Genomic DNA, 27,289 nt, shown 5'->3' on the forward strand with positions numbered 1-27,289 from the left:
TTTCTGACGACGTTCATTCATTCATTTATCTATTTATTTATTTGTTTACTTCAGATTTCAAAAAATTTGCAGAATGTTTGTTTTCTTGCTTCAAGTCTCCTCTGAAGAGTAGCACTTCAGACAATGTGTTAGCCCTTCAGTGCTGTGCTGACATGCTAGTCCAAGCCCAAATAAAAGGGAGACACACGGTCATGCTTATTTGGTCAAAAGTTTTACCTTACACATTTTTAAAAAGCTAAACTTGTGAAATGAGATCTTCATAGCAGGTTAGCTCAATATCTGCCTCCTTCCTCTGATGCACCTGCTTTCTCTTTATATCTCATTTCTTATACCTTACACCTTCATGGGTGGTGGGGTGGAGATACATCTCTACCAAAGGAGGTGTAAGGTGCTCCTTCCCCCTGCTAGCCTTCAGGTCACCCTTGGGTAAGGTGTAGCACCTGCTTAGTGCCCCCGATCTGCATCTCAGGAAGCCATGGGAGCAGGTGGTGGATGGTCGTATGAGCAGCTGGTGCCCATCACAAGTCCTGGTTATGTGTCCACTGATGCCAGGCATTCTGTGAAGAGTATTGGTGATGGCTGGGGTCACCCATCTGGTAAAGACCCTACCCAGAAGAAGGCTAGGGCAAACCACTTCTGAAGGGAGTTTTGCCAAGAACAATGATGGTGATAACTGTGGTATGTGGATCATGATCAGCCACATCACACAACAAGGCACATAACGATGATGACAATATACCTATCACCCACCAGCCCCTTGTCTCCTGAGTCCACCTCTTTGCCCTCCCTCAGCTACCTTCATTAGTCCATCACCCCCCATCCTCACTTGGTTCTACCTATCATTCTCCTCTCATCTCTTTTATGTTGGGAGAGTCCAGTACCAGAGGGCATGGATTGAGAATAAGAGGTCAGTTATTTAAAACAGAGTTGAGGAAGAACTTCTTCTCCCAGAGAGTTGTGGAGGTGTGGAATGCACTGCCTCGGAAGACGGTGGAGGCCAATTCTCTGGATGCTTTCAAGAAGGAGCTAGATAGATATCTGATGGATAGGGGAATCAAGGGATATGGGGACAAGGCAGGGACTGGGTATTGATAGTGAATGATTAGCCATGATCTCAGAATGGCGGTGCAGACTCGAGGGGCCAAATGGTCTACTTCTGCACCTATTGTCTATTGTCTACTGGCTGTCCCTCCTTTACACACGAGACCTGATTCAGGGTTTTGACCCAAAACATTGGCCATCCCTCTGCCTCCATGGCTGTTGCCTCCTGACCCACTGAGCTCCTCCAGCAGTTGGTTTTCAACACCTTCTGTGTGATTGTACTGGGAGGTACAGTAAGTGATCATCTTCAGGCCCACAGCCTACTTGTGGAGGACAGCCAGTGCTCTAGAAAGTACCGTATTTTAAACTGTGATGAATTATAATGGCCCACTGAGAAATCTGGGACTTGAAACTAGAGTGTGGCACATTCATAGATGGGACGTGTCTCTTCTCCCATGTCTTGCTGGACAGCAAAGCTGCCTGAATTGAACTCCAATGTATTTGCAACATTTAATCCAAGTCTGGGTAAAACTTGAATGATAATAAATTACATGGGCCAACGCCCCTTGATTTAATAGATGAGGAACCCATTAAACTGACAAACACCATCACCAAATGTTATTTATTTACGTAGTGATACATCATGAAGCAGGCCCTTCCAGTCCTTTGAGGGTGCCAACTCTTTGAGCCATGCCACCCCAGCAACCCCCGACAAAACCGATTAACCCTAACATAATCAGGGGACAAGTTACAATGGCCAGTTAACCTACCTGGAATGTCTTTGGATCGAGGAAGGAGACCAGAGCCTCCGGTGGGGGGGTGGGGGGGGAGCCCAAACATTCCATGGGGAGGACTTACCGGACGGTGCCAGAATTGAACTCTGAGCTCCAGAACGCCCCGAGCTGGAATGGCAACATGCCAACCACTACGTTACCATGGCACCCATGTTCAGGACTTCTGCCTCACCCACCCACTTTGCCCTTGTTCATATTTTGGCTTCAGTCTGAAAGGACATGAAATGATGCTTCCCTCCCCCCAGAAAAAAAACAGCTCTGTGCTACTTGGCAGTGACTGTGCAATCGTGTGAAGCTGGAGCACAACAGATAGAACAATCGAGTCAAAAGGAGCTGATTTCCAATAAGGCTGGGATATTGAAGGGATGGATGATAAGAGCGATGAAACACTCAATCGTCTGCTGAAGCTGAGCTACAGGACTGGTCATTGAGGCTGGACTGAACTGGTTTTGGATTGGTATTGATATCAGTATTGGTATTGGAATTGGCTTACTATTGTCGCATTTACCAGGCTGCAGTGCAAAGCTTGTCTTGCATACTGTTCATCACAATCAGGTTTAGTATCACTGGCATTTGTTATCAAATTTGTTGTTTTGAGGCAGCAATATATTGCAATACATAAAAATAAAAATGGTAAGTTAAAGTAAAAAGTATATATATATATACTTAATATAAAAATAGATATATTTAGAAGGTTAAGTTAAATAGTTATTGTAAAAAGAGAAAAAAAGTAGTGAGGTACTTTTTGATGACTTACCAAATCTCCTCAAACTCCTACTAAAATACAGAGATCGATGTAATACGGTAGACTAAGGTAAAACAATGACAATGCAGATTTCAGCCACGTTCATACTTAGTGGAAGGCCAGGCTCAAAGGTCCTGGTGACCTACTCCTGCTGCTGTCATTTCTCCTTGTATTGTTTTCATAGTCAAATGCAAAGGAGAAAGGAATTTATTTATTTCATTGGAACATTCTATTCTCAAGGACTGCGCATACTCAGAGTTGTGAATTCCTAGAGCTGGGGGCTCAAAGAATGGAGATTCTGGGACACTGAGGGATAAGGTTTTACCCTTGGTAACCCATTCTCTGCAGGAATAAATGTTCTAACCAGAACAGCACAGCTGCAACAAAATGTAAGGAGTCGGAGTGGAATTACATCTCTATCAAAGGAGGTGTAAGGCGCTCCTTCACTCCGCTAACCCGCAGGTCACCCTTGGGCAAGGTGTAGCACCTGCTTAGCCCCCACGATCAGGGTCATGAGAAGCCATCAGAGCAGCTGGGGCACATCACAAGTCCTGGCTCTGTGCCCGCTGACGCCAGGCACACAATCTCTGAAGAAGATCAGTAATGGCTGGGGTCTCCCATCTTGTAAAGACACTGTCCAGAAGAAGGCAGTGGCAAATCACTTCCCTAGAAAAAATTGCCAAGAATGATCATGGTTATGGTAAGACCGTGGTCGCCTGCGTTATACATCACAGCACAAATGCACAACTAAATATGTTTTGGAGCCAGTTTTAATAGATGCCGTAGGCTGCGCAGCACAATCAGGGTGATGAAATGTTTATTCTCCTCCATAGCTGCTGCCTGACTTAATGAGTTCCTCCGGTCTTTTGAGTGTCTTGTGTATAGTTTCTAGCATCTGCTGAATCTCTTGAGTTTATTGCCGGTTGGGACATAGTTGCAGAAATAACAGTAATCCAGACATCGGGTTGGATAAGTACTTGAATAGGGAAGGAATTGACGGATGCAGGCCTGATGGTTTAGCATGGATACGTGTCACAGTTGAATGGTCTATTTCTGTGCTGTACACCTCTAATACCTGGACTAGAAACACACCCGGATCCACCACACCATCTAAAGAACGTAAAACCAGACCCCCACAGAGTATGAAGTAAATTTAGCATAGCGTGACTTCACGGAGGAGGATGACCATTTGGCTTAGGCTTGAAGCCAGGATAGCGTCCAGCACGGTGTCACCTGCTCCTGAAGTAACTCCTGACTTATCCAAACACAGGATTCCCTTAAAATTGAGTTAACTTAGAGCATCAGGAAAAGGTCCTTCACTCGTTCCTCCAGATATTGAGAAATCCCTTTAGATGCCCATTTGAAAAGTTGTAGCATTTTGAGTGCAAGGTTGTTAATTTGTGTCCCTCTTGCATTGCTGCTTTCAAGTGGGGGTTATCTGTCTTCTACTCTGGAAGGAAATTAGAAGATCAGATTATTGTTTAAATGGTGAAAGATTGCAGCATGCTGTTGCGCAGCGAGACCTGGGAGTGCTTCTGCATGAATTGCAAATGGTCAGCTTGCAGCAGGTTATCAAGAAGACAATGGGATGTTGGCCTTCATTGCTACCGGGATTGAATTCAAGAGCAGGGAGGTGATGCTGCAACTGTTCAGGGTACTGGTGAGGCCACACCTGGACTGCTGCACTCAGTTCTAGTCTCCTTACTTGAGAAAAGACATGCTGGCTTTGGAGACCGTGTAGAAGAGGTTCACCAGGTTGATTCCAGAGATGAGGGGGTTAGCATCTGAGAAGTGAGTGAGTTCCCTAACACTGTACTCACTGGAATTCAGAAAAATGAGAAGGGATCTTAATAGATACTGTTTATCATAAATTACTATAAATTGCACATTGCGCATTTAGACGGAAACGTAATGTAAAGAATTTTACTCCTCGTGTATGTGAAGGATGTAAGAAATAAAGTCAAATAATAAATAAAATAAAGAAACATATACAGTTATGAATTGGGTGGTGAGGTGGAGCTATACCTCTATCAAGGGAGGTGTAAACTGCTCCTTCCCTCTGCTAGCCTGTAGGTTACTCTTGCACAAGGTCCAGCACCTGTTTAGCCCCACTATCAGGGTCATATGAAGCCATGGGAGCAGCTGGTGGATGGTTGTATGAGCAAATGGTGCATATCACAAGTCCTGACACCAGGCAGACAGTCTCTGAAGAGTATTGATAATGGCTGGGATCACCCGTCTTGTAAAGACACTGTCCAGAAGAAGACAATGACAAACCACTACTGTAATTTACCAAGAACATTGATGGTTCATGGAAAGATCGTGATCAACTACGTCCTATGATATGACACATAATGAAAGAATGAAAGTTATGAAAGGGATAGCTAAGATAGGGGCAGGAAAGTTGTTTTCAATGGTAGGTGAGATTAGAACTAGGGAACATAGCCTCAAGATTAAGGGGAATAGATTTAGGATAAATATGAGGAGAAACTGCTTTTCCCAGAGAGCAGTGAATATGGTACTGTCTGCTCTGGGAAGCAGTAGAGGACACCATATTAAATACATTTAAGACAAGGTTAGGTGGAGTTTTGCATAGTAGGGGAGTGAGGGTTATAGGGAAATGAGTGGACGTCCACAGCCAGATCAGCCATGATCTTATTGAATGGCGGAAAAGGTTTGAAGGGTCAGACGGCTGACTCCTGCACCTATTTCGTAATGTTTGTATGCTTGCTTGGTGCTACTGGAGGTGTTGGACCTTGGGCGAAATCTGTTGTGATTTGCCCAACGTTTTAAACCCATCTAATGTTACCCATCCTGGAAGAGAGCCAGGGGCAGAAGTTGAGAAGCAACCTCTCGGCTTTCACGCTGCAGTTCAGCTGAACTTTGTGTGCGGGGGGGGGGGGGGGGGGGTGAGGGCCTGAGATCAGTGCAGCATCCATTTGTGCCCCATCTCCTTTGTCCAACGCCTGCTCTTTTGTTTCTCCAGAGCCGCCCAGAAGCTCAACCTGTCTTCCAAGAAGAAGAAGCACCACCGGTCTCCTGCCCCAAATGTGTCTGAGCCCCTTCCCTTCCCAACCAACTTCAGTGGCATCCTGCAGACGTCCTCACCCCCAGCGCCACCATGTCTGCTTCGGGCCATCAGCAAGGTGAAAGACAATCCCGGGATTGGCAAGGTAAGCGCTGGAAGCCAGCTTGCCAGTTGACTCCGGGAATTCTATAGTTCTGGGACCAGGAGATAATACCTGGGGAACTTCAGAGCAAAATTGTAATATTTCATCAGGTACTTTTGTTCACAGGTCAATGTTGGAGAAGGGTAAAGAGGCTCTTTGATTGGATGTCCCTTTCATTGCACTAGTTAATAGCTTGTCCACTTTTGATTGGTTATGGGAGGATGGATGTGGTGGGCAACCAATGAGGAAGTGAGGGTACAATGATCGGAGGCGTGATCTCATACCTTCAATCGTTCATGATCTGGATTATTTCCACTTGGAACTGGGAATCGAGGAGAATGATAAGAGTCTTTCTAACACAACGCTCAGTTCACAGGGGAGAAATTACTGAGACATGATCTATTTGTGTTACCAGGCAGAAGAATGAGGGCTTTGACTGTACAAGTTGTTCTGCGCTGTATTCTGAATAACACTTCTGTAATTAGCTCACATTGTTTCTGTATTTATTTCTACTGTTTATTGTTGTTTCTGGCTCTTCTCTTCAGGAACTGGTGCATTTTTGTTTTAAGATATATGTTGCAAACATAAAATACATGTTAGACATAGGAGCAGATGTAGGCCATTCAGCACATCGTGTCTGCTCCACCATTCCATCATGGCTACCTTATTATCCCTCTCAACTCCATTCTCCGGCCTTCTCCCCATGACCTTTGACGTCCTGACTAACTAAGAAGTTAACAACTTCCACTTTAAATATACCCAATGACTTGGCCTTCACAGACATCTGTGGCAATGAATTCCACAAATTCACCAACCTCTGGCTAAAGAAATTCCTCCTCATCTCTCTTGTAAAGGGACATTCTCTATTCTGTGGCTATGCCCTCTGGTCCTAGACTCACCCACAATAGGAAATATCCTCTCCATACCCTTTCTATCCAGACCTTGCAACGTTCAATAGATTTCAATGAGTTCTTCCACCCCCCCCCCCCAACTCCATTCCTCTAAACCCCAGTGAGTACAGGCCCAGAACCATCAAATACTCCTCCTCACACATTAACCTCTTCACTCCTGGTCTCATCCTCATGAACCACCTGTGAACTTCCTCCAGTGCCTGTGCATCTTTTCTAAGATAAGGGGCCCAAAACTACTCACTATATTCCAAGTGCGGTCTGACTGATTCCTTCTAAAGCCTCAGCATTGCATCCTTGGTTTTCTGTTGAGGGATTAGAGTCAATAGGAGAGCAATTTAATGCAACTTCAACCATCACCTCAGAACCATTTTATTTTGCTACCTTCTTCCTGGCTAGTTCAGTAGGCAGTGGGCACGCTGATGGTAACCATTGGCATGCGACCCTTGATGCAGCCAAAAACTGGATCGGGGGATATCCTTGTTGAACCCAACCTGCCTTGTCTTTGTTGAGATCTGCAGGATTCTAGATTCTCCAGTGAAAGGGGACTGGTCCCCACTCCCTTGAACGCTGAATTAGCCCAGACCTGGGGGATGAAACATGGGAGATCTTTAGTGTGGCAACCTCACTGCACGGTGGAAAATTCATCAGCGAGCTGGTAAAATAGCACCAACAATCCAAGTGCAAATGGTTGGAAAATCAGAGAGAGAGAGAGAGAGAGAGAGAGAGATCAGTGGGTGACATTCACAACACAGCAGGTGGCAGCTGGTCTTTTGTGCAGCAACCCAATTACTCTGGGAATTACAGAGTGTTGTCCTGAGACCAGCAGATAATACTTGGGGAACTTTAAAGGAAATTTCATATTTCATCGAGTACTTTTGTTGGAAAGGGGGAAAAGAGGCTCTTTGACTGGAAGTCCCCATCCAAACCACTAATTAATAGTTTGTTCATTTTGATTAATTATGAAATGGCCAGATGCTGGCACTCTTCCCATAACCTTGCAAGTCATTTTCCCTTTAAATGTACACCATCTCTATTTCAAATCACCTATTAAGTGTGATTCATTCTGTTTTCTTTTCAGGGTGTATTCCAGATCACCATAACTCAGTTGAATATTTGGACAAATTGGACCTATTGGTGCTTTTTTTTAAAGCAAGATATCTTGCAAGTAAAGGTGTTTGCCACCAGTTCACGTGGAGTTAGGAAACTGGAGTAGGGCAGCTCCTGTGCTGATTCACCCTAACATGGGATCGTCTTCCCCCAATGTAACCTGTAGACATGATGACATCATCAATGTGTTGCTGTGTCCAGTTATTACTTCCTGACACAAATTAGATTCAAAGGCCATGACTTGGGCCTTCAGAATTAACACATGGTTCAACAAATAGTACATTACAGTCAGCGTGGGGAATCCTGTGTAGATAAGACAGTGCCCTCTGGGACACGACTTTTAAATTGTACAACTCCCCCCCCCCAACCCCCCCATTCATAGAACATGAACAGTGCAGCACAGAAACAGGCCATTTGGCCCATAATTTCTCTGCTAATTCATGCTAATCCCATTTGCCTGTACCTGTCTGTTTTCCTCCATCCCCTCCCTGTTCATGTGCTTGTTTAAGCACTTCTTCCCCCTCTTGTATCTGCTTCCACCTCCTCCTCTGTGCTCCAGACACCTACCTTTGTCTTTAAAAAAAAATCTTTCCTCATAAATCTCCTTTAAAATTTCTGCCTCCCACCTTAAAACTATGCCCTTTAGTATTTCCACTGAGAGAAAAAGACTTTGACTATCTGTTCTATCGATGCCTCTTGTAATTTGATATGTTTCTGTCAGCTCTCCCTTCAAACTGCTGATATTAACCTCTTCTTATCGCTAATAATCTCTAATCCAGGCAACTTCCTGGTGAACCTCTTCCCCACCCACTACACATCCTTCCTATAGTGTGACAACCAGAGCTGCGCAAGTTTCTCGAAATATGGCCGAACCAAAGTTTTATACAGCTACAACACGATTTTACAATGTTTATACTCATTGCCCTGACCAAGGAAGGCCAGCATGTCCTGTGTCTTCATTACAACCCCATTCATTTGTTTTGCTAGTCTCAGTGAGCTATGGACTTGTACCCCAAGAACCCTCTGTACATCAGAGCTTTGCAGGGTCCTTAATGTATAATTTCTTCTGACTTTTGTCCTCCCAAAGTGCAGCACCTCAAACTTGCACATTTGTGTACCTGTCTAAGTGCCTCTTAAATGTTGTTGAAACATGGCATTGAATGCCACAGGCTGGAGTATCTGAGATGTTTTATTGTCAGTCCACTTGCTTGGACCTCAGGACATAGAGCATAGACCTGTAGAGCAGAGGGCAGGTCTTTCAGGCCACGATGTGTTCTGACCAATTAACCTGCTCCAGGCTCAATCTCACCCTTCCCTTCCACATTACCCTCTATTTTCTTTCATCTATGTGCCTATCTAAATCTTTCACATCCTTCCTATAGTGATGTGACCAGAGCTGAACACAACACTCCCAGGTGTGGTCTAAACAGGGTTTTATAGAGTTGCAACGTTACCTTGTGGCTCTTGAACTCAATCCCCTGACTTATGAATGCCAGTACACCATATGCCTTCTTAAACACCTTTACCGACTTGCACGGCAGCTTTGAGGGATCTATAAATGTAGACATGGCTGCAGATGGGACGTTCTCTATCCACTGCTCCAGCTGTTTTCTTTTTGACCACACCTAAAGAGAATCAAAGTCTGTTTCTGTGATGGTGACGAGCTTGTGAGGAAGTAGCAATGGGCCATCCAAGTGGACGTGTCAGCTTTTACAGTGATATTCATGATGGGCTCCGTCAGTGCTGATCTGGGAGAGTCCCAAGAATCGTCGATCCCCACTCACTACTGGATAGGACGGAACTCCAGAGCACTGATCGCTTGATGCTGCCACCTCATTTCTAGTCTGCGGGTTACCTGGCAGCACATTAACCTGAGTCCAAAGGTCTGGGGTTGGAGTGCTGCTAAAGAACAGTGATCTGGGCTGGTGTTTCAGTGAGGTGCTGAGAAAGCACTCTGCTGCTGTCCTCATTGTCTGAACTTGACCACGACTTTTCATCCAGTTGGATGTCACCGGAACATTGGCAGCATTTCAACATAGAGCAGAAGTGTTATCCTGCCCAATTCTTAATCTCCCAAATAACACTTAGAAACAGCTCACTTGCTCGTTCGAAGCTGTGAGCAATCGGACTGCTTTATTTCCCACACTGCTGCACTTTGGTTATCGCGTAGTGATAAAGAGCTTTGAGATATTCCAGTGATGAAAGGCTTTGAGATACTCCAGTTAGATCAAAATCAGTGCAAATTTTTGTTTCTTTTCCTCAAAGAATTTATTGTCAGTGGTTATGAACACAAGCCCTATAGTTAAAAAGCTATCTCTGTACTGCACTTTATGTCTCTCTGTCTCTCTGTCTTTGTCTTGTTCTCTGTGCGGCTCTGTCTGTTTCTCCTTGTGTCTCTGTGTTTTGCTCTCCCTTTCTCTCACATTGTTGGTGTCTTTTTCTCTTTTCCTATCTCGCCATTTCTGTTTTTCTCTCTGTTACTATGTTTCCCTCTCTTGCTGTCTTATTTTTTCTATTAGTCCTGATGAAAGGTCTCGGCCCAAAGCGTCGACAGTGCTTCTCCCTATAGATGCTGCCTGGCCTGCTACGTTCCACCAGCATCTTGTGTGTGTTGCTTGAATTTCCAGCATCTGCAGGTTTCCTCATGTTTATTTTTTTCTGTCTGTCTCTGTCTCTGTCCATCTCTCTCTCTCTCTGTCTTCCTCACCCGCTCCCTCTCCGCGTTGGTGTGTAGTGAAGGCAGGCTGGCCTGCGATGCTGCCCATAGTTGAGCAGCACAGTGCAACTGATCTGAGTAAAGAAGGATGGCGGTAGGAGAGGTTCAGGACGTGGCGCATCTGGGAAACCCCAACAGCTACTGGGCCCTTCCACCAACGGCATGTAGACACAAGCCTGCCTTGTAACAGAATGCACAACCCTGAGCCCTGGGGTGGATGCTGACGCACTAGAACACCAAATGGGCTATTTGCACAAGGAAATCAGCTGTGCTGTCAGTTGCAGAGAGCGCAGCGAGTTCATTCTCACTCTCACACAATACACTTCCTCCACTCCGTACAGGCACATAAAAGGCACAGGATTTACACAGTGTCTATCGACAGGGAGAAGGCAGTCAGACAGACACAATTACCTCCTAGGCAGGAGGTTAATCATGTGGAAGCAGTACATTTTTTTGCTAATTCGTCTGTGTCAAGCGACCTGATTGATAGTATTTTAACTGTCCATACATCACTGTGCAGTTGGGTTGCCCTGCATCACCAACGTTCAGCTTCATATGGTCTGAATGAAGGGTTTCAACAGCGACCTCTCGTCTGATTCAAAGCTGCCTAAACTGGGCTTAAATAATATTGTTTGAAGATCCAAAGCATGGGGTTGAGAGGAGTCCATTGTCTGCCACAGGCCTGATCGATCGTAGTTTGTGATCTCTGTGATCCTTCCAGAATGTACAGGAACTCATTGGCCACAAGTCCCTGGGATTAGAGGATACACTGCGTGGGTGTGTGAGGAGATGGGAGGGAAGACTGGGGCTTGTTCTGCTGTTAAAGCAACACACACACACACAAAATGCTGATGGAACGCAGCAGGCCAGGCAGCATCTACAGGAAGAAGCACTGTCGACGTTTCGGGCCGAAACCCTTCGTCGGGACTCGGCATGAAACGTCAACCGTGCTTCTTCCTAGAGATGCTGCGTTCCACCAGCATTTTGTGTGTGTTGTTGTTTGAATTTCCAGCATCTGCAGATTTCCTCGTGTTTGCATTGTTTTGCTGTTGCTATTTGGTTGCTTGTGTTCTGCATTGCGGGCGTGCTACGCTGGCACTGAATGTGTGATGACTCTTGCGGGCTGCCCACAGCACATCCTCATCTTGTGCTGGTTGCTAATGCAAATGAATCCTTGGTAGAGTTTGGCTGGTGCGAGTCAAACACTCTAGGAAGAACATTGATTCCAACCCTGTTGTATCAGCTGGTTCCGGCCAAGAAATGGTGAAGCCTGACCCTTGGTGCATGCGGCTGAGGAGGAGAAAGCCTGGGCACGTGCATTCCTGACTGTCATTCGGGATGTAGATTTTAGGGGTGGCACAGCAGTCTGGTTGGTTGGCCTGCTATCACACGGCCTTGGTGACCCATGTCCAATCCTGGTCATCCTCCCTATAACCCAACCCATTTCCCCCAGGTGCTCTGGTTTCCTCCCACATCTCACCAATGCCTCTTGCTTCCTCAGCAGGCTAAAGAAATTCCTCAAGTCCCCATTGACACTTAACTGTTTCTCTCTCGGATGAGCAACGGTCACATGAATCTTTATGTAAGACACCTTCGGAAGAGATTCACTATGAATGGGAGAGGCTTGTTGGAACAGTTGGCCTCTGCCAACCACTGCTGAGCAATCAAAGATGTTTTTAATCCTTTGGTGAGTTTGTTGGTGCAGGGGAATGGAATGGGTTCAGTGCTGACCACACACGTACCATTCACATTCCGCCAGCCTGGTGCACGAGCCTACAGTTGGCAAACCCAGCAGCTGTTTTTGGCAAACTCGGGTGAGGCTGAAGAAGCCACACTCAATCACGGAATCATGCAGTATAGAAACTGGCTGTATGGCCCAGCTGGTCCATGCTCGTCCCATATACCCACCACTTACTGTGTGGAAAAACCTAGCCCTCAGATCTTCCCCCACCTTGAAGCTTCAGCCCAACCAGTCCATGTTGACCAAGATGCCACCTATGCAAATCTCAATTGCCCGCACTTAGCTTGTATCTCTCAGATTGCGTTCCCAACTTTTTTTATGCCACGGACCCCTACCATTAACTAAAGGGTCTGTGGACCACAGGTTGGGAACCCCTGCTCTAGATGGTTCCTATCCAAGCGTCTTCTAAATGTAGTTAATAGAAACATAGCAACATAGAAAATAGGTGCAGGAGTAGGCTATTCGTCCCTTTGAGCCTGCACCGCCATTCAGTATGATCATGGCTGATCATCCAACTCAGAACCCTGTACCTGCTTTCTCTCCACACCCCCGATCCCTTTAGCCACAAGGGCCATATCTAACTTCCTCTTAAATATAGCCAATGAACTGGCCTCAACTGTTTCCTGTGGCAGAGAATTCCACAGATTCACCACTCTCTGTGTGAAGAAGTTTTTCCTCATCTCGGTCCTAAAAGGCTTCCCCTTTATCCTTAAACTGTGACCCCTCGTTCTGGATTTCCCCAACATCGGAAACAATCTTCCTGCATCAAGCCTGTCCAATCCCTTTAGAATTTTATACGTTTCAATAAGATCCCCCCCTCAATCTTCTAAATTCTAGTGAGTATAAGCCTAGTCGATCCAGCCTTTCTTCATATGAAAGACCTGCCATCCCAGGAATCAATCTGGTGAACCTTCTTTGTACTCCCTCTATGGCAAGAATGTCTTTCCTCAGATTAGGGGACCAAAACTGCACACAATACTCTAGGTGCGGTCTCACCAAGGCCTTGTACAACTGTAGTAGAACCTCCCTGCTCCTGTACTCAAATCCTTTTGCTATAAATGCCAACATACCATTTGCCTTTTTCACCGCCTGCTGTACCTGCACCCACCTTCAATGACTGGTGTACAATGACACCCAGGTCTCATTGCATCTCCCCTTTTCCTGATAGGCCACCATTCAGATAATAATCTGTTTTCCTGTTCTTGCAACCAAAGTGGATAACCTCACATTTATCCACATTAAATTGCATCTGCCAGGCATTTGCCCACTCACCTAACCTATCCAAGTCACCCTGCATCCTCTTAGCATCCTCCTCACAGCTAACACTGCCGCCCAGCTTCGTGTCATCCGCAAACTTGGAGATGCTGCATTTAATTCCCTCGTCTAAATCATTAATATATATTGTAAACAACTGGGGTCCCAGCACTGAGCCTTGTGGTACCCCACTAGTCACTGCCTGCCATTCTGAAAAGGTCCCGTATACTCCCACTCTTTGCTTCCTGTCTGCCAACCAATTCTCTATTCACATCAATACCGTACCCCCAATACCGTGTGCTTTAAGTTTGCACACTAATCTCCTGTGTGGGACCTTGTCAAAAGCCTTTTGAAAATCTAAATATACCACATCCACTGGCTCTCCCCTATCCACTCTACTAGTTACATCTTCAAAAAATTCTATAAGATTCGTCAGACATGATTTTCCTTTCACAAATCCATGCTGACTTTGTCCGATGATTTCACCTCTTTCCAAACGTGCTGTTATCACATCTTTGATAACCGACTCTAGCATTTTCCCCACCACTGATGTCAGACTAACCGGTCTATAATTCCCCGGTTTCTCTCTCCCTCCTTTTTTAAAAAGTGGGGTTACATTAGCCACCCTCTAATCCTCAGGAACTAATCCAGAATCTAAGGAGTTTTGAAAAATTATCACTAATGCATCCACTATTTTTTGGGCTACTTCCTTAAGCACTCTGGGATGCAGATCATCTGGCCCTGGGCATTTATCTGCCTTTAATCCCTTCAATTTACCTAACACCACTTCCCTACTAACATGTATTTCCCTCAGTTCCTCCATCTCACTAGACCCTCGGTCCCTTACTATTTCTGGAAGATTATTTATGTCCTCCTTAGTGAAGACAGAACCAAAGTAGTTATTCAATTGGTCTGCCGTGTCTTTGTTCCCTATGATCAATTCACCTGTTTCTGACTATAAAGGACCTACATTTGTCTTGACCAATCTTTTTCTTTTCACATATCTATAAAAGCTTTTACAGTCAGTTTTTATGTTCCCTGCCAGCTTTCTCTCATAATCTTTTTTCCCTTTCCTAATTAAGCCCTTTGTCCTCCTCTGCTGGTCTCTGAGCTTCTCCCAGTCCTCAGGTGTGCCGCTTTTTTTTGCTAATTTATATGTTTCTTCTTTGGACTTGATACTATCCCTAATTTCCCTTGTCAACCACAGGTGCACTACCTTCCCTGGTTTATTCTTTTGCCCAACTGGGATGAACAATTGTTGTAGTTCATCCATGCGATCTTTAAATGCTTGCCATTGCATATCCACCGTCACCCCTTTAAGTATCATTTGCCAGTCTATCTTAGCTAATTCATGTCTCATACCTTCAAACTTACCCTTCTTTAAGTTCAGAACCTTTGTTTCTGAATTAACTATGTCACTCTCCATCTTAATGACGAATTCCACCATATTATAGTTACTCTTACCCAAGGGGCCTCGCACGACAAGATTGCTAACTAACCCTTACTCATTGCTCAATACCCAATCTAGAATGCCTGTTCTCTAGTTGGTTCCTCGACATGTTGGTTCAGAAAACCATCCCGCATACATTCCAAGAAATCCTCTTCCTCAGCACCCTTACCAATTTGGTTCACCCAATCTATTGAAGTCACCCGTTATAACTACTGTTCCTTTATTGCACGCATTTCTAATTTCCTGTTTAATGCCATCCCCAACCTCACTACTACTGTTAGGTGGCCTGTACACAACTCCCACCAGCGCTTTCTTCCCCTTAGTGTTATGCAGCTTTACCCATATCGATTCCACATCCTCCAGGCTGATATCCTTCCTTTCTATTGCGTTAATCTCCTCTCTAACCAGCAATGCTACTCCACCTCCTTTTCTTTCCTGTCTATCCCTCCTGAATATTGAATATCCCTGGATGTTGAGCTCCCATCCTTGGTCACCCTGGAGCCATGTCTCTGTGATCCCAGCTATATCATATTCATTAATAACTATCTGCACATTCAATTCATCCACCTTGTTACAAATGCTCCTCGCATTGACACACAAAGCCTTCAGGCTTGTTTTTACAACACTCTTAGCCCTTATACAATTATGTTGAAAAGTGGCTCTTTTTGCTTTTTGCCCTGGATTTGCCTGCCTGCCACTTTTACTTTTCACCTTACTACTTTTTGCTTCTACCCTCATTTTACACCCCTCTGTCTCTCTGCACTTGGGAACAAGTTTAAAGCCTCCTGAACAGCAGTAGCAAACGCTCCCCCTGGGACATTGGTTCCAGTCCATGTGCCTGCCTCAACCACATCTCCGGCGGCTCTTGTCATATACTGATGAAAAGGTTGCCCTCAAATTCCGATTCATTCTCTCTTCTCTCAACTTTAAACATGCCCCCTAGTTCTTGATTCTCCAACCCGTGGAAAATGACCCTATCTCTGCCCTTTTGATTTTATATACCTCTATAACATCACTCCTTAGTCTCCTTAAGGTTGTTCTAGCCGGGGGTGGTAGTGGGGACAAACTCACACTACCTATTAAATGCTCCCGGAGGCGTGTGCCTCAAATAGCCTCTGACAACCAAGTCCAGTTCCTGACTTTCACGTGTGGCTTAGCTACTAAGCCTGGCGAAACCTTTTCTACCGACAGGAGAAGGGGCAAAGGTGGGCTACTGGTGCCTTAATACCAGTTGCTTCAGGCAGATGGAGTTTGTCAGCAGTGATTGGCAAATTATCTAGGAGACGGAAAAATGATCTCAAACCTCCGCTGCCTTGTGGCTATACCCGCTCCTGGGGAAGGCTTCAGGAGTAAACCCCAAGGGAAAAATCTGGAGTGGAGTCTTGTAAGGCAGTCCTATATGGAGCTCAATGCTGATTGGTAACTCCTGTATTGCTGCTGGTGCCAAACTGCATCAGTCTCTTCCGTTCCTTTGGGTTCATCAGATGCATGGAGAGGGGGAGTTTGCTACATGGGCAACAGCTTGCTCTCTAGACAGCTAGACAGCTAAGATGCAACATCCATGGTCGAACCTGACTGTTGGAGGCCCCAGTATTCTCCTTAGCTCTCTGAATACAGTGCCAACCTGCTCACCCTCTCTCCCTGACCCACAAATCCTGGCAACATCCTCAAATCTTTTCTGCACTCTTACCAACTTAATAGCACCCTTACTATAGCAGAGGAACCAAGACTGAACAAGTATTCCAAATACTCCTTCTAGGGAAGCAAGACCTGATGTTGGACAGGCTTGGCTGATGAATGCTTTGCTGTTTTTTATACTGAGAGGCCGATGAATGGCAAAGAGCAGCAGGACAGGAAATTAATTATTCTAGAGTACTCATGTCCTTTGGGTCTTGGATGCCTCTTGATAATATTGGTGTCCTTCACTAGCTCTATTTCGTAGCCGCTGACTTCTCTGCCCTTGGTAACTATGTGAAACCAAACCAAGCTGTTTTCAATCGGGGTTCTTAGTCGACCTCAATGAGCTACATTGCACAGATCCACACCATCATCAAGACCGCGTGTTTCCACTAAACACAGTATGTCCTCCAGATGCAACGTGCACAATGATGGAGGAACTCAGCAGGTCAAGCACCGTCTATGGAGAAGAATTAAGAAGATGACATTTAGTGCCGAGACCCTTCAGGCCAATACCGTTTCCACCGTTTTCTATTTCCACCCTGTCTCTTGCAAAAATGCCATCCCCTTCTCGCAATTCCTCTGTCTCTGCCGCATCTGCTCTCAGGATGAGGCTTTTCATTCCAGGATGAAGGAGATGTCTTCCTTTTTTAAAGGAAAGGGCTTCCCTTCCTCCACCATTAACTCCGCTCTCAAAACGCATCTCTCCCACTTCACATACATCTGCTCTCACCCCATCCTCCTGCCACCCCACTCAGAATAGGGTTCCTCTTGTCCTCACCTAACACCCCACCAGCCTCCAGGTCCAACATATAATTCTCCGTAACTTCTGCCACCTCCAACAGGATCCCACTACCAAGCACATCCTTCCCTCCCCCACCTCTTTCTGTTTTCCACAGGGATTGCTCCCTACGTGACTCCCTTGTCCATTCATCCCCCCACATCCCTTCCCTCCAATCTCCCTTCCAGACAGTCCTTCCAGGTGAGGCGACACTTCACCTGTGAGTCGGCTGGTGTGGTTTACTGCGGCTGGTGCTCCTGGTGCGGCCTTCTATATATTGGTGAGACCCAATGCAGACTGATAGACTGTTTGACTGAACATCTACGCTAAGTCTGCCAGAGAAAGCTGGCTCTTCCAGTGGCCACACATTTTAATTCCACATCCCTTTCCCATTCTGATGTGTCTATCCATGGCCTTCTCTGGTGTCAAGATGAAGCCACACTCAGGTTGGAGGAACAACACCTTATATTCCGTCTGGATAGCCTCCAACCTGATGGCATGAGCATTGACTTCTCTAACTTCCATTAATGCCCTTCCTCCCCTTCTTACCCCATCCCTGATTGATTGATTGATTGATTTATCTATCCATCCATCCTCCTCCCCCTCTCTTTTTCTCTTTTTTCTCTCTGCCTCTCTCATTATCATTCCTTGCCTGCTCTCCATCTCCCTCTGGTGCTCCCCTCCCCCTTTCTTTCTCCCTAGGCCTCCAGTCCCATGATCCTTTCCCTTCTCCAGCTCTGTATCCCTTTTGCCAATCATCTTTCCAGCTCTTAGCTTCACCCCACCCCCTCTGGTCTTCTCCTATCATTTCACATTTCCCCCTCCCCCTCCTACTTTCAAATCTCTTACTATCTTTCCTTTCGGTTTGTCCTGAAGAAGGGTCTTGGCCCGAAACGTCGACAGTGCTTCTCCCTATAGATGCTGCCTGGCCTGCTGTGTTCCACCAGCATTTTGTGTGTATTGCTTGAATTTCCACTGGTTACCTTCTAAACTCTCACTTTATCCACCCCCCCCCCCCCCGCCTGCTCCCTGAATAAAGAGTTGACATTTCATGCCCAGGCCCTTCACCAGGACTGGTTTCTGCATTCTTCCTTTCCAGTCCTGATGAAGGGTTTCAGCCCGAAACATCATTTCCCTCCACAGATGCTGCCTGGCCTGCTGAGTTCATCCAGCATTTTATGTACTTCCACAAGACAACCATTCCAACGGATTCATGACCAATCTCTCTCATGCTCTCCACTACCCAAAAGTTAGCTGACTCCGCCCTGTCCGCCTGTCCTGAACTTACTGAAATGTGTTAGTTCTCATTTAAGCAATATCCTCTGCTTTGCTTTCAGGCCTCTGAGTGGCCTCCCCTTCCCTATATCTCCTATAGCCTGAGGCAGGGCTCACACCTGTAATGTAAACAATTACTTTCCTCCTACACATGCTGCTCAATCTCCAGTTCCTCGGGCAGATTGTTCATTGCTCTTAAACTTGACAATTCTCTGCCAAAACCTCTCCTCTCTGTCTCACTCTCTATTTCTGTTTTTCTCCCTCCCTCTCACTCTCTTTTCCCTCTCTCCCTCTCTGTCCCTCCCTCTCTCCTCTTCCCTCCCTTTCCAGACCTCTCCCTTCTTCCCCTTCTCTCCCTCCCTCCCTCCCTTTACCTCTCTCCCTCTCTTCCTCGCTCCCCCACATTCCCCTTCCTTCCCCTTCTCTCCCCAACTCTCCATCTCACCCTCCCTCTCCCTCCCACTCTCTGTCCCACTCTTCCTCCCGCCCTCTCACTCCCTTTGCCCCTTTCCTTTTCTCTGTCCCTCCCCCCTCTCTCCCTCAACTCTACCCCCGTCTACTTCTCCTTCTCCCTCTGCCTCCCCCTCTCCCTCTCCTTCCACCTCTCCCTCACCCCTCTCTGCCCCCCATTCTTTATTAGGTATTTTAAAACCTTCCAACCATATAATCACTTTACCTGATGTTAATCAGTGTAAATGTTCTGTGAGGAATCCTGGGAATTTTTGCGGAATAAAGATGCTGTATGAGTGGAAGTTGTTGTTGCCCTGGGAAAGAAAGAGCTGGAACAGGAGAGGTAGTCAGTCACCTCGAGAACAGAAATGATTTGGCACACAGTTGACGAATGCAGTTTGCCAAATATCTTTCCCAATGAAATCAGAATACACCCTTAAACCCACCTAATTATAGATTCAGCAACTTTGTCTCTATGATTTAAAAAAATACATTTGGCACTAAAATAATTTGACTTCTAAAACATGTTGCTGAGTCTAGGTGAAATCTGGCAGCAGCTTGAATATATTTAGCCCATGCCGCGCTCAAAAGCAGATAATTAGCAAGGCTGTTATGCTTGGAGAGCACTTTCAGAAGAGCTAATGTATTAATGTCGACAGAGGCAGCCAACTGTGCAAGCATCCCCTCCCCTCTCTAAACCAATGACCAGCACTATGGGTTTATACTTGGGACAGGGATTCTGTCCGGTCAGAGCCAGCGATCTGGGATAATTGCATGTGAATGGCAGTTTGAAATCAGAGGCATATAATGTGCTTGTGCGTGCAATGTAATCTCTGATTGCACAACAAGCGGTAGCACAGTAGCGTAGTGGTTAGCCCAACGCTTTACAGTACCAGTGACCAAGGTTCAATTCCCGTCGCTGCCTGTAAGGAGTTTGCACGTTCTCCCGGTGACTGTGTGGGTTTCCTCCGGGTGCTCCGGTTTCCTTCCACAGTCCAAAGACCCGCTGGTTGGTAGTTTAATTGGTCATTGTAAATTGTCCCGTGTTTGGACTAGGGTTAAATCAGGGCATTGGTGGACAGCACGGCTCAAAGGGCTGGAAGGGCCTATTCTGTGCTATATCTAAATAAATAAATAATAAGATAAATGTCCTTTACCCCACTGAGTCCACATCAACCATCAAACACTCATCTCCTTCTACCTTAGACCACGAACTTAACCCCTGATGAGTTATTAACTTCAAACTTTCTGCATAATCACTCAAAGAGTTGACCTGCATGTGCATTGAATGAGAGCTGTATAACTCATCTCCTTCTACCATAGGCCACAAACTTATCAATCACCCATCTGTGGACACTTTCTGAAGGTCCAAGATCCATATGCTCCATGACCGCTGGACCATGTATAAATGTAGGAGGGAACTATGTTGAAAAATAGATGTTTTCTAAAATTGACTCCTTCTACCTTAGGCCATGAACTTATCAATCACCCCTCATACCAACCCAGAGGCAAGGAAGCTGGTGCACCTGGAGGGAACACGCTGTGTCACAGGGAGAACGTGCAAACTCTACCCAAACAGCACCTGAGTTCAGGGTTGAACTGGGGGTCAGGGGTCATGGGAACTGTGCCCTGCACCCTGTGCTTGCACCATTGTGCTGTCTGAATCAGACGTTTTCAAATAGGGTGGCGGCCTTAATGACGGCGAAAGAAAATTTTTTAAAAAGTTCATTCAGTAGTTCAGTAGTTCCATTGAATATCAGAGAATGTACACAATGTACGACCTGAAATTCTTGTTCTTCGCAGACGTCCATGAAAACAGAAAAGTACCCCAAGCAATGAGTGACAGTAAAAATGTTAAAACCCCAAAGCCCCTGTACATGCCCTCTCATGCACAAGCAGCAGCCAAGCCATAACCTTCTCCCTCCCTCTCCCCCACTTACTTCGGCAAAAAGCATCAGCACCCTCCACCCACCAAGCAATAGCAAAGCCCACAATAAAGACCATGATCTGCAGTCCAACAATGACTACTCATTCATCCTACAATCTGACATACCACAGGCTCTCTCTCTCTCTCCCTCTCCTTCTCTCCCCCTACCTCTCCCTCTCCCCCTCCCTCTCCCTCTCTCTCCCTCCTCCTCCCTCTCCCACTCCCTCTCCCTCTCCCCTCTTTCTCTCTCTCTCCCCCCTCTCTCCCTCCCTCTCCCTCTCTCCCTCTCTCACTCCCTCTCCCTCTCTCCCTCTCCCCCTCTCTTTCTCTCTCTCTCCCCCCTCTCTCCCTCCCTCTCCCTCTCTCCCTCTCTCACTCCCTCTCCCTCTCTTCCCCCTCTCCCTCCCCTTCTCCCTCTCTCCCTCCCCCTCTCCCTCTCTCTCTCTCCCCCTCCCTCTCCCAATCCCTCTTCCTCTCCCGCCCTCTCTCGCTCTCTCCCTCTCCCCCCCCCCCCAATAAAGGGACAGAGAGGTGTCACACTTTTGTAGCGAGAGGGGAGATACAAATTAAATAACTCGCTGATTTATGATGATAAGGTCTACCACATTGCTTTTTTTTCCTGAATTCTCTGACTCAAGAGACAGCCGCAAACTCTTCCCCCGCCAGTGAGACACACAATCCACTGAGTACAGGCCCTCACAGCCGATCGGCTGTTCCCAATGTTCCATTTTCTCCCACGATACTTCAGCGATCGGCACCAGCATAGAATCAGCTCTTCCACAGGGCCACGAAGCCTCGGAACCCCAAAGGTGCGCTAATCTTCTAGGTCGTGTCTTCGGAATATCGAAAAATGACAGGTCGTGAGCTCCCGGGAAAGAGTCCCACCACCGGAAAGAATCAAAGTCTGAGTGTAACTCTAGGTTAGGGTGTCCAACAGAATCCCATCCACTTTGAAAAGGAAAAAGGAGAGTGGAAATTAAGCTGTTTATTAAAATTAAAGGTGGAAGTTAAGCTGTTTCCACAGATGAGCTCGAAGGAGTCGCTGTGAAGCGCCATCGTGGGCCTGCTCCTTTCTAATCTAAGTCTGGTCCCTTGGAACATCCCAAATGTACAGTACTGTGGAAAGTCTTAGACACATATATATAGCTTGGGCGCCTGAGACTTTTTGCACGGTACTGTAGTAATTTTATGTATCGCACTGTGCTGCTGCCACAACAAAAATTCAAATTTCATGACCTATGTGAGTGATGATAAACCTGATTCTGAAATGGGTCTCTGTTGTGGACTGAGAGTGGGATGGGGGCAGGGAGAGTGGAATCACGGTTGTTAAAAGGGGAAGGGAGCAAGAAGCACCAAAGAGACATTCTGTAATGATCAATAAACCAACTGTTTGGAATGAAATGACCTTGCCTGGGGTCTCAGAGCTGGGTGTGTCTGCACCCGTGCCACAGTCCCCACCCGGGCACTCCTCTCTGTCATCAATCCCACACCCCTCCTGTGAAGCTCCACCCTCGCCATTCCCAACATCCTTTGCTCCTGCCAGATTTACAAACACGCTCCCCGCTCCATGTTGACCATCAGAGCACTGTGCAAATGTTTTAGCCACCCTGGCTATATATGTGCCTGAGACTTCTACACGGCACTGTAATCTTCACGGCCAGCACAGTGGTGTAGTATCTCTTGTAACGCGAGTGATCCGGGTGCAATTCTGCCGCTGCCTGTAAGGCGTTTGTATATTCTTCCTGGACTGTATGGGTTCCCTCTGGGTGTCCTAGCTTCCTCCCACATTCCAAAGACACGTGGATTAGTAAGCTCATTGCTCACACGGGTGGAACCGGGCAGCAAGGGCTTGTTGAGTTGGAAGGGCCTGTATCCCTAAAAAAAGCGTATTTCTTCCAATGCCACCAAATTTTAAAAGCTTTTGTTACATAGAAACATAGAAAATAGGTTCAGGACTAGGCCATTCGGTCCTTCGAGCCTGCACCGCCATTCAGTATGATCATGGCTGATCATCCAACTCAGAACCCTGTACCTGCTTTCTCTCCATACCCCCTGATCCCTTTAGCCACAAGGGCCATATCTAACTTCCTCTTAAATATAGCCAATGAACCGGCCTCAACTGTTTCCTGTGGCAGAGAATTCCACAGATTCACCACTCTCTGTGTGAAGAAGTTTTTCCTCATCTCGGTCCTAAAAGGCTTCCCCTTTATCCTTAAACTGTGACCACTCGTTCTGGACTTCCCCAGCATCAGAAACAATCTTCCTGCATCTAGCCTGTCCAATCTCTTTAGAATTTTATACATTTCATTAAGATCCCCCCTCAATCTTCTAAATTCCAGTGAGTATAAGCCTAGTTGATCCAGTCTTTCTTCATATGAAAGACCTGCTATCCCAGGAATCAATCTGGTGAACCTTCTCTGTACTCCCTCTATGGCAAGAATGTCTTTCCTCAGATTAGGGGACCAAAACTGCACACAATACTCTAGTTGCGGTCACACCAAGGCCTTGTACAACTGTAGTAGAACCTCCCTGCTCCTGTACTCAAATCCTTTTGCTATGAATGCCAACATACCATTTGCCTTTTTCACCACCTGCTGTACCTGCATGCCCACCTTCAATGACTGGTGTACAATGACACCCACGTCTCATTGCATCTCCCCTTTTCCTGATAGGCCACCATTCAGATAATAATCTGTTTTCCTGTTCTTGCAACCAAAGTGGATAACCTCACATTTATCCACATTAAATTGCACCTGCCAGGCATTTGCCCACTCACCTAACCTATCCAAGTCACCCTGCATCCTCTTAGCATCCTCCTCACAGCTAACACCGCTGCCCAGCTTCATGTCATCCGCAAACTTGGAGATGCTGCATTTAATTCCCTCGTCTAAATCATTAATATATATTGTAAACAACTGGGGTCCCAGCACTGAGCCTTGCGGTATCCCACTAGTCACTGCCTGCCATTCTGAAAAGGTCCCGCTTACTCCCACTCTTTGCTTCCCGTCTGCCAACCAATTCTCTATCCACATCAATACCATAGCCCCAATACCGTGTGCTTTAAGTTTACACACTAATCTCCTGTGTGGGACCTTGTCAAAAGCCTTTTGAAAATCTAAATATACCACATCCACTGTATGTTGCCCGGTTTTATTTATTGGAAAATAGTGAGGAGCTGGGGGTGGTCACAAAACCTCTCGAGTGGAGAGCAGGAAAAATTATTGACAAAACTGTCAGTTTGGCTTTGTTAAATCATTAAGGTTCAAGATTCAAATTTATCTCTCACATATACATCAAAACCTACAGTGAAATGCGTAAAACAACCAGCACACATTGTGTTGGGATGTTATGTTGAAATTGTACAAGAGGTTTGGAGAACTGTGCGCAGTTTTGGTCACCTACCTATAGGAAAGATATAAATAAGTCTGAAAGAGTGCAGAGAAAATTTATGAGCATGTTTGCCAGGATTTGAGGATGGGTGGCTGAGTGCGGATATGTCTCTACCAAAGGAGGTGTAACGTGCTCCTTCCCTCTGCTGGTCTGCAGGTCACCCTTCGGCAAGGTGTAGCACCTCCTTAGCCACTCCACCACCCCCCCCCCCCCCCCCGATCAGGACACGTGAAACCATGGGAGCAGGTGGTGGATGGTTGTATGAGCAGTTGGTGCATATCATAAGTCCTGCTTATGCAACCACTGACGCCCAGCAGATTATCTCTGAAGGCTATTGATAATAGTTGGGGTCATCCATATTGTAAAGACACTGCCCAGAAGAAGTCTATGGTAAACCACTTCTGTAGAATTTGCCAAGGACAATCATGGTCATGGACTATGTTGTATGCCCACGTCATATGACATGACACATAATGCTACACCTGAACTCAAGGGGGTCCAATGTCGTTATGGGCAGGTTGGCTAGAGTCACTCAGGTGTATTTAAACTTATTAGCCGGGGGATGGGAACTGGAGTGATCATGCTGAAGATGAGGGAGCTGGGTTACAAACAAAGGCCGTGTGTAGTGAGACTCCTATCAAGGAGAGGCTGATGATTGGGCAATATTGCAGTCGACAGGATGAGTTGCAATGTAAAAGGCGGACAAAATCAAAAAGGTGAATACAGGACTGAAGGTTTTATATTTGAATGTGCACAGTATGTGGAATAAGGTCAATATAGCACAGTCACAGATTGACGAGTGTGATGTTGTGGGCATCACTAAATCAAGGCTGAAAGAAGATTGTAGGTGGGAGCTTAATGTCCAAGGATACATATTGTAGCAAAATAATAGGCGGGGGGGCAGCTTTGCTCTGTTGGTAAAAAATGACCAGAGGACACAGCCTCAGAATAGAGGGGCATCTTTTAGAAAAGAGATGAAGAGGAATTTATTTAGATGAGAGTAGTTATTCTGTGGAATTCGTTGCCACTGGCAGCTGTAGAGGCCAAGTCTGTATGTATGTTTAAGGAAGAGGCTGATTCTTGATTGGTCAGGGCATGAAGGGATACGGGAAGAAGGCAGGAGACTGGGGCTGAGAGGAAAAATGGATCGGCCGTGGTGAAATGGTGGGAAGACTCGATGGGCCAAATGGCCTAATTCTGCTCCTATATCTATATCTATGGTCTTATGATTATGATGAAAAATAGGTTAGGACTGTCGGGTAAACGCAAGTAGGCTTTTTCCACTGAGGTTGGGTGAGACTGGAACTAGAGGTTGTGGTTGAGGGGTGAAAGCTGAAGTGTTTAAGGGAAACACTCAGAGAGTGGTGAGAGTGAGGAGTGAGCTGCCGGTGGAAGTGGTGGATACAGGTTCAATTTCAACATTAAATATAAATTTGGATAGCTACGTGGATGAGAGGGATATGGAGGGCTACGGACCGGGTGCAGGTTGATGGGACCAGTCGCAATAAGAGTTTGGGATGGACTAGACTGGCCAAAGGGCCCGTTTGTCTGCTGTAGTGTTCTGTGACTTTATGACCTGAGAGTGTGCTGGGAGCAGATTGCAAATGTTGCCCACACATTCTGGCACCAACATAGCATGCTCACAATGCCCAGCAGAACAACACAGAATACAACGAGCAATAAAGCAACAACAGCTAAACAAACGCTGCTCCTCCCTCCCACCCACACATACCCAGTCCTCCAAACCCAGGATGGGTTTCCAGCGGACATGGACTCGGGCCTGCAAACACTGGGTTTCAACCTCCCCAGAGGATTCGCAGCCTCAGCCAGGCCAACAGCCCTCAACATCCAGACTTCCGATGCATCTTTTTTGATTTCTTACATCTGGTACATAAGGACACCACCATGGTGCAACCAGCAGCTCCAGTGACAAGATTTGACTCTGATCTCTGCTGCTGTCTGTGTGGTGTTTGGACAGTCCCACTGTGTCCTCTGTTTCCTCCCATATCTCAAGGGCTTTAGAGCTGATGGGTTAATTGGCAACTGCAAGTTGCCCCTGAATCTGGAGAAGGCCTAACACATAGGAGCAGAATTAGACCATTCGGTCCATCGAGTCTGCTTTCCCATTCCATCATGGCTGATTTATTGTCCCTCTCAACCCCATTCTCCATCTTTCTTCCTGTAACCTTTACTAATCGAGAACCTATCAACCTCCGGATCATCCTTGTGGATCTCCTTGGGACCCTGTCCTAACTCAGGACATCCGTTCATAGATAAGGGGTCTTAAGCTGCTCACAATTCTGGTGGGATGGTTGGGAAAGCAAATTAGAAGCAGGAATTGGTTTATTATTGTCACAGGTACCAAGATACAGTGAAAAGCTTATCACGTATGCTGTTCATACAGATCAAATCAGTACTCCGTGCTTTGAGCTAGAACAAGTTAAAACAATAACAGAGAGCAGAATAGTGTATTCCAGTGACAGAGAAAGTGTGTGCAGGTAGACAACGAGGTGCAAGGTGATAATGAGGTAGGCTGTGAGGTCAACAGTCAATCTTATTGTACTTATCAATAATAGACAATAGGTGCAGGAGTAGGCTATATGGCCCTTCGAGCCAGCACCGCCATTTACTGTGATCATGGCTAATCATCCACAATCAGTACCCCGTTCCTGCCCTCTCCCCACATCCCTTGACTCTGCTATCTTTAAGAGCTCTATCTCTTTCTCGAAAGCATCCAGAGAATTGGCCTCCACTGCCTTCTGAGGCAGAGCATTCCATAGATCCACAACTCTCTGGGTGAAAAAGTTTCTCCTGAACTCCGTTCTAAATGGCCTACCCCTTATTCTTAAACTGTGGCCTC

General features: G+C 46.3%; 1 protein-coding gene across 2 annotated transcripts in view; it reads left to right on the forward strand.

Moving 5' to 3' along the window:
• kif26ba (kinesin family member 26Ba) overlaps nucleotides 1-27,289 on the forward strand; it is a 356,970-nt gene that overhangs the window by 213,787 nt on the left and 115,894 nt on the right. For both annotated transcript variants that reach the window (XM_059985564.1, XM_059985565.1), the window contains one exon: nucleotides 5,567-5,753. In XM_059985564.1, the coding sequence (XP_059841547.1) occupies nucleotides 5,567-5,753 (187 nt within the window). The remainder of the gene's footprint in view (nucleotides 1-5,566; nucleotides 5,754-27,289) is intronic.

The sequence above is a fragment of the Hypanus sabinus genome, chromosome 12, assembly GCF_030144855.1.
Source record: "Hypanus sabinus isolate sHypSab1 chromosome 12, sHypSab1.hap1, whole genome shotgun sequence".
Lineage (NCBI taxonomy): Eukaryota > Metazoa > Chordata > Chondrichthyes > Myliobatiformes > Dasyatidae > Hypanus > Hypanus sabinus.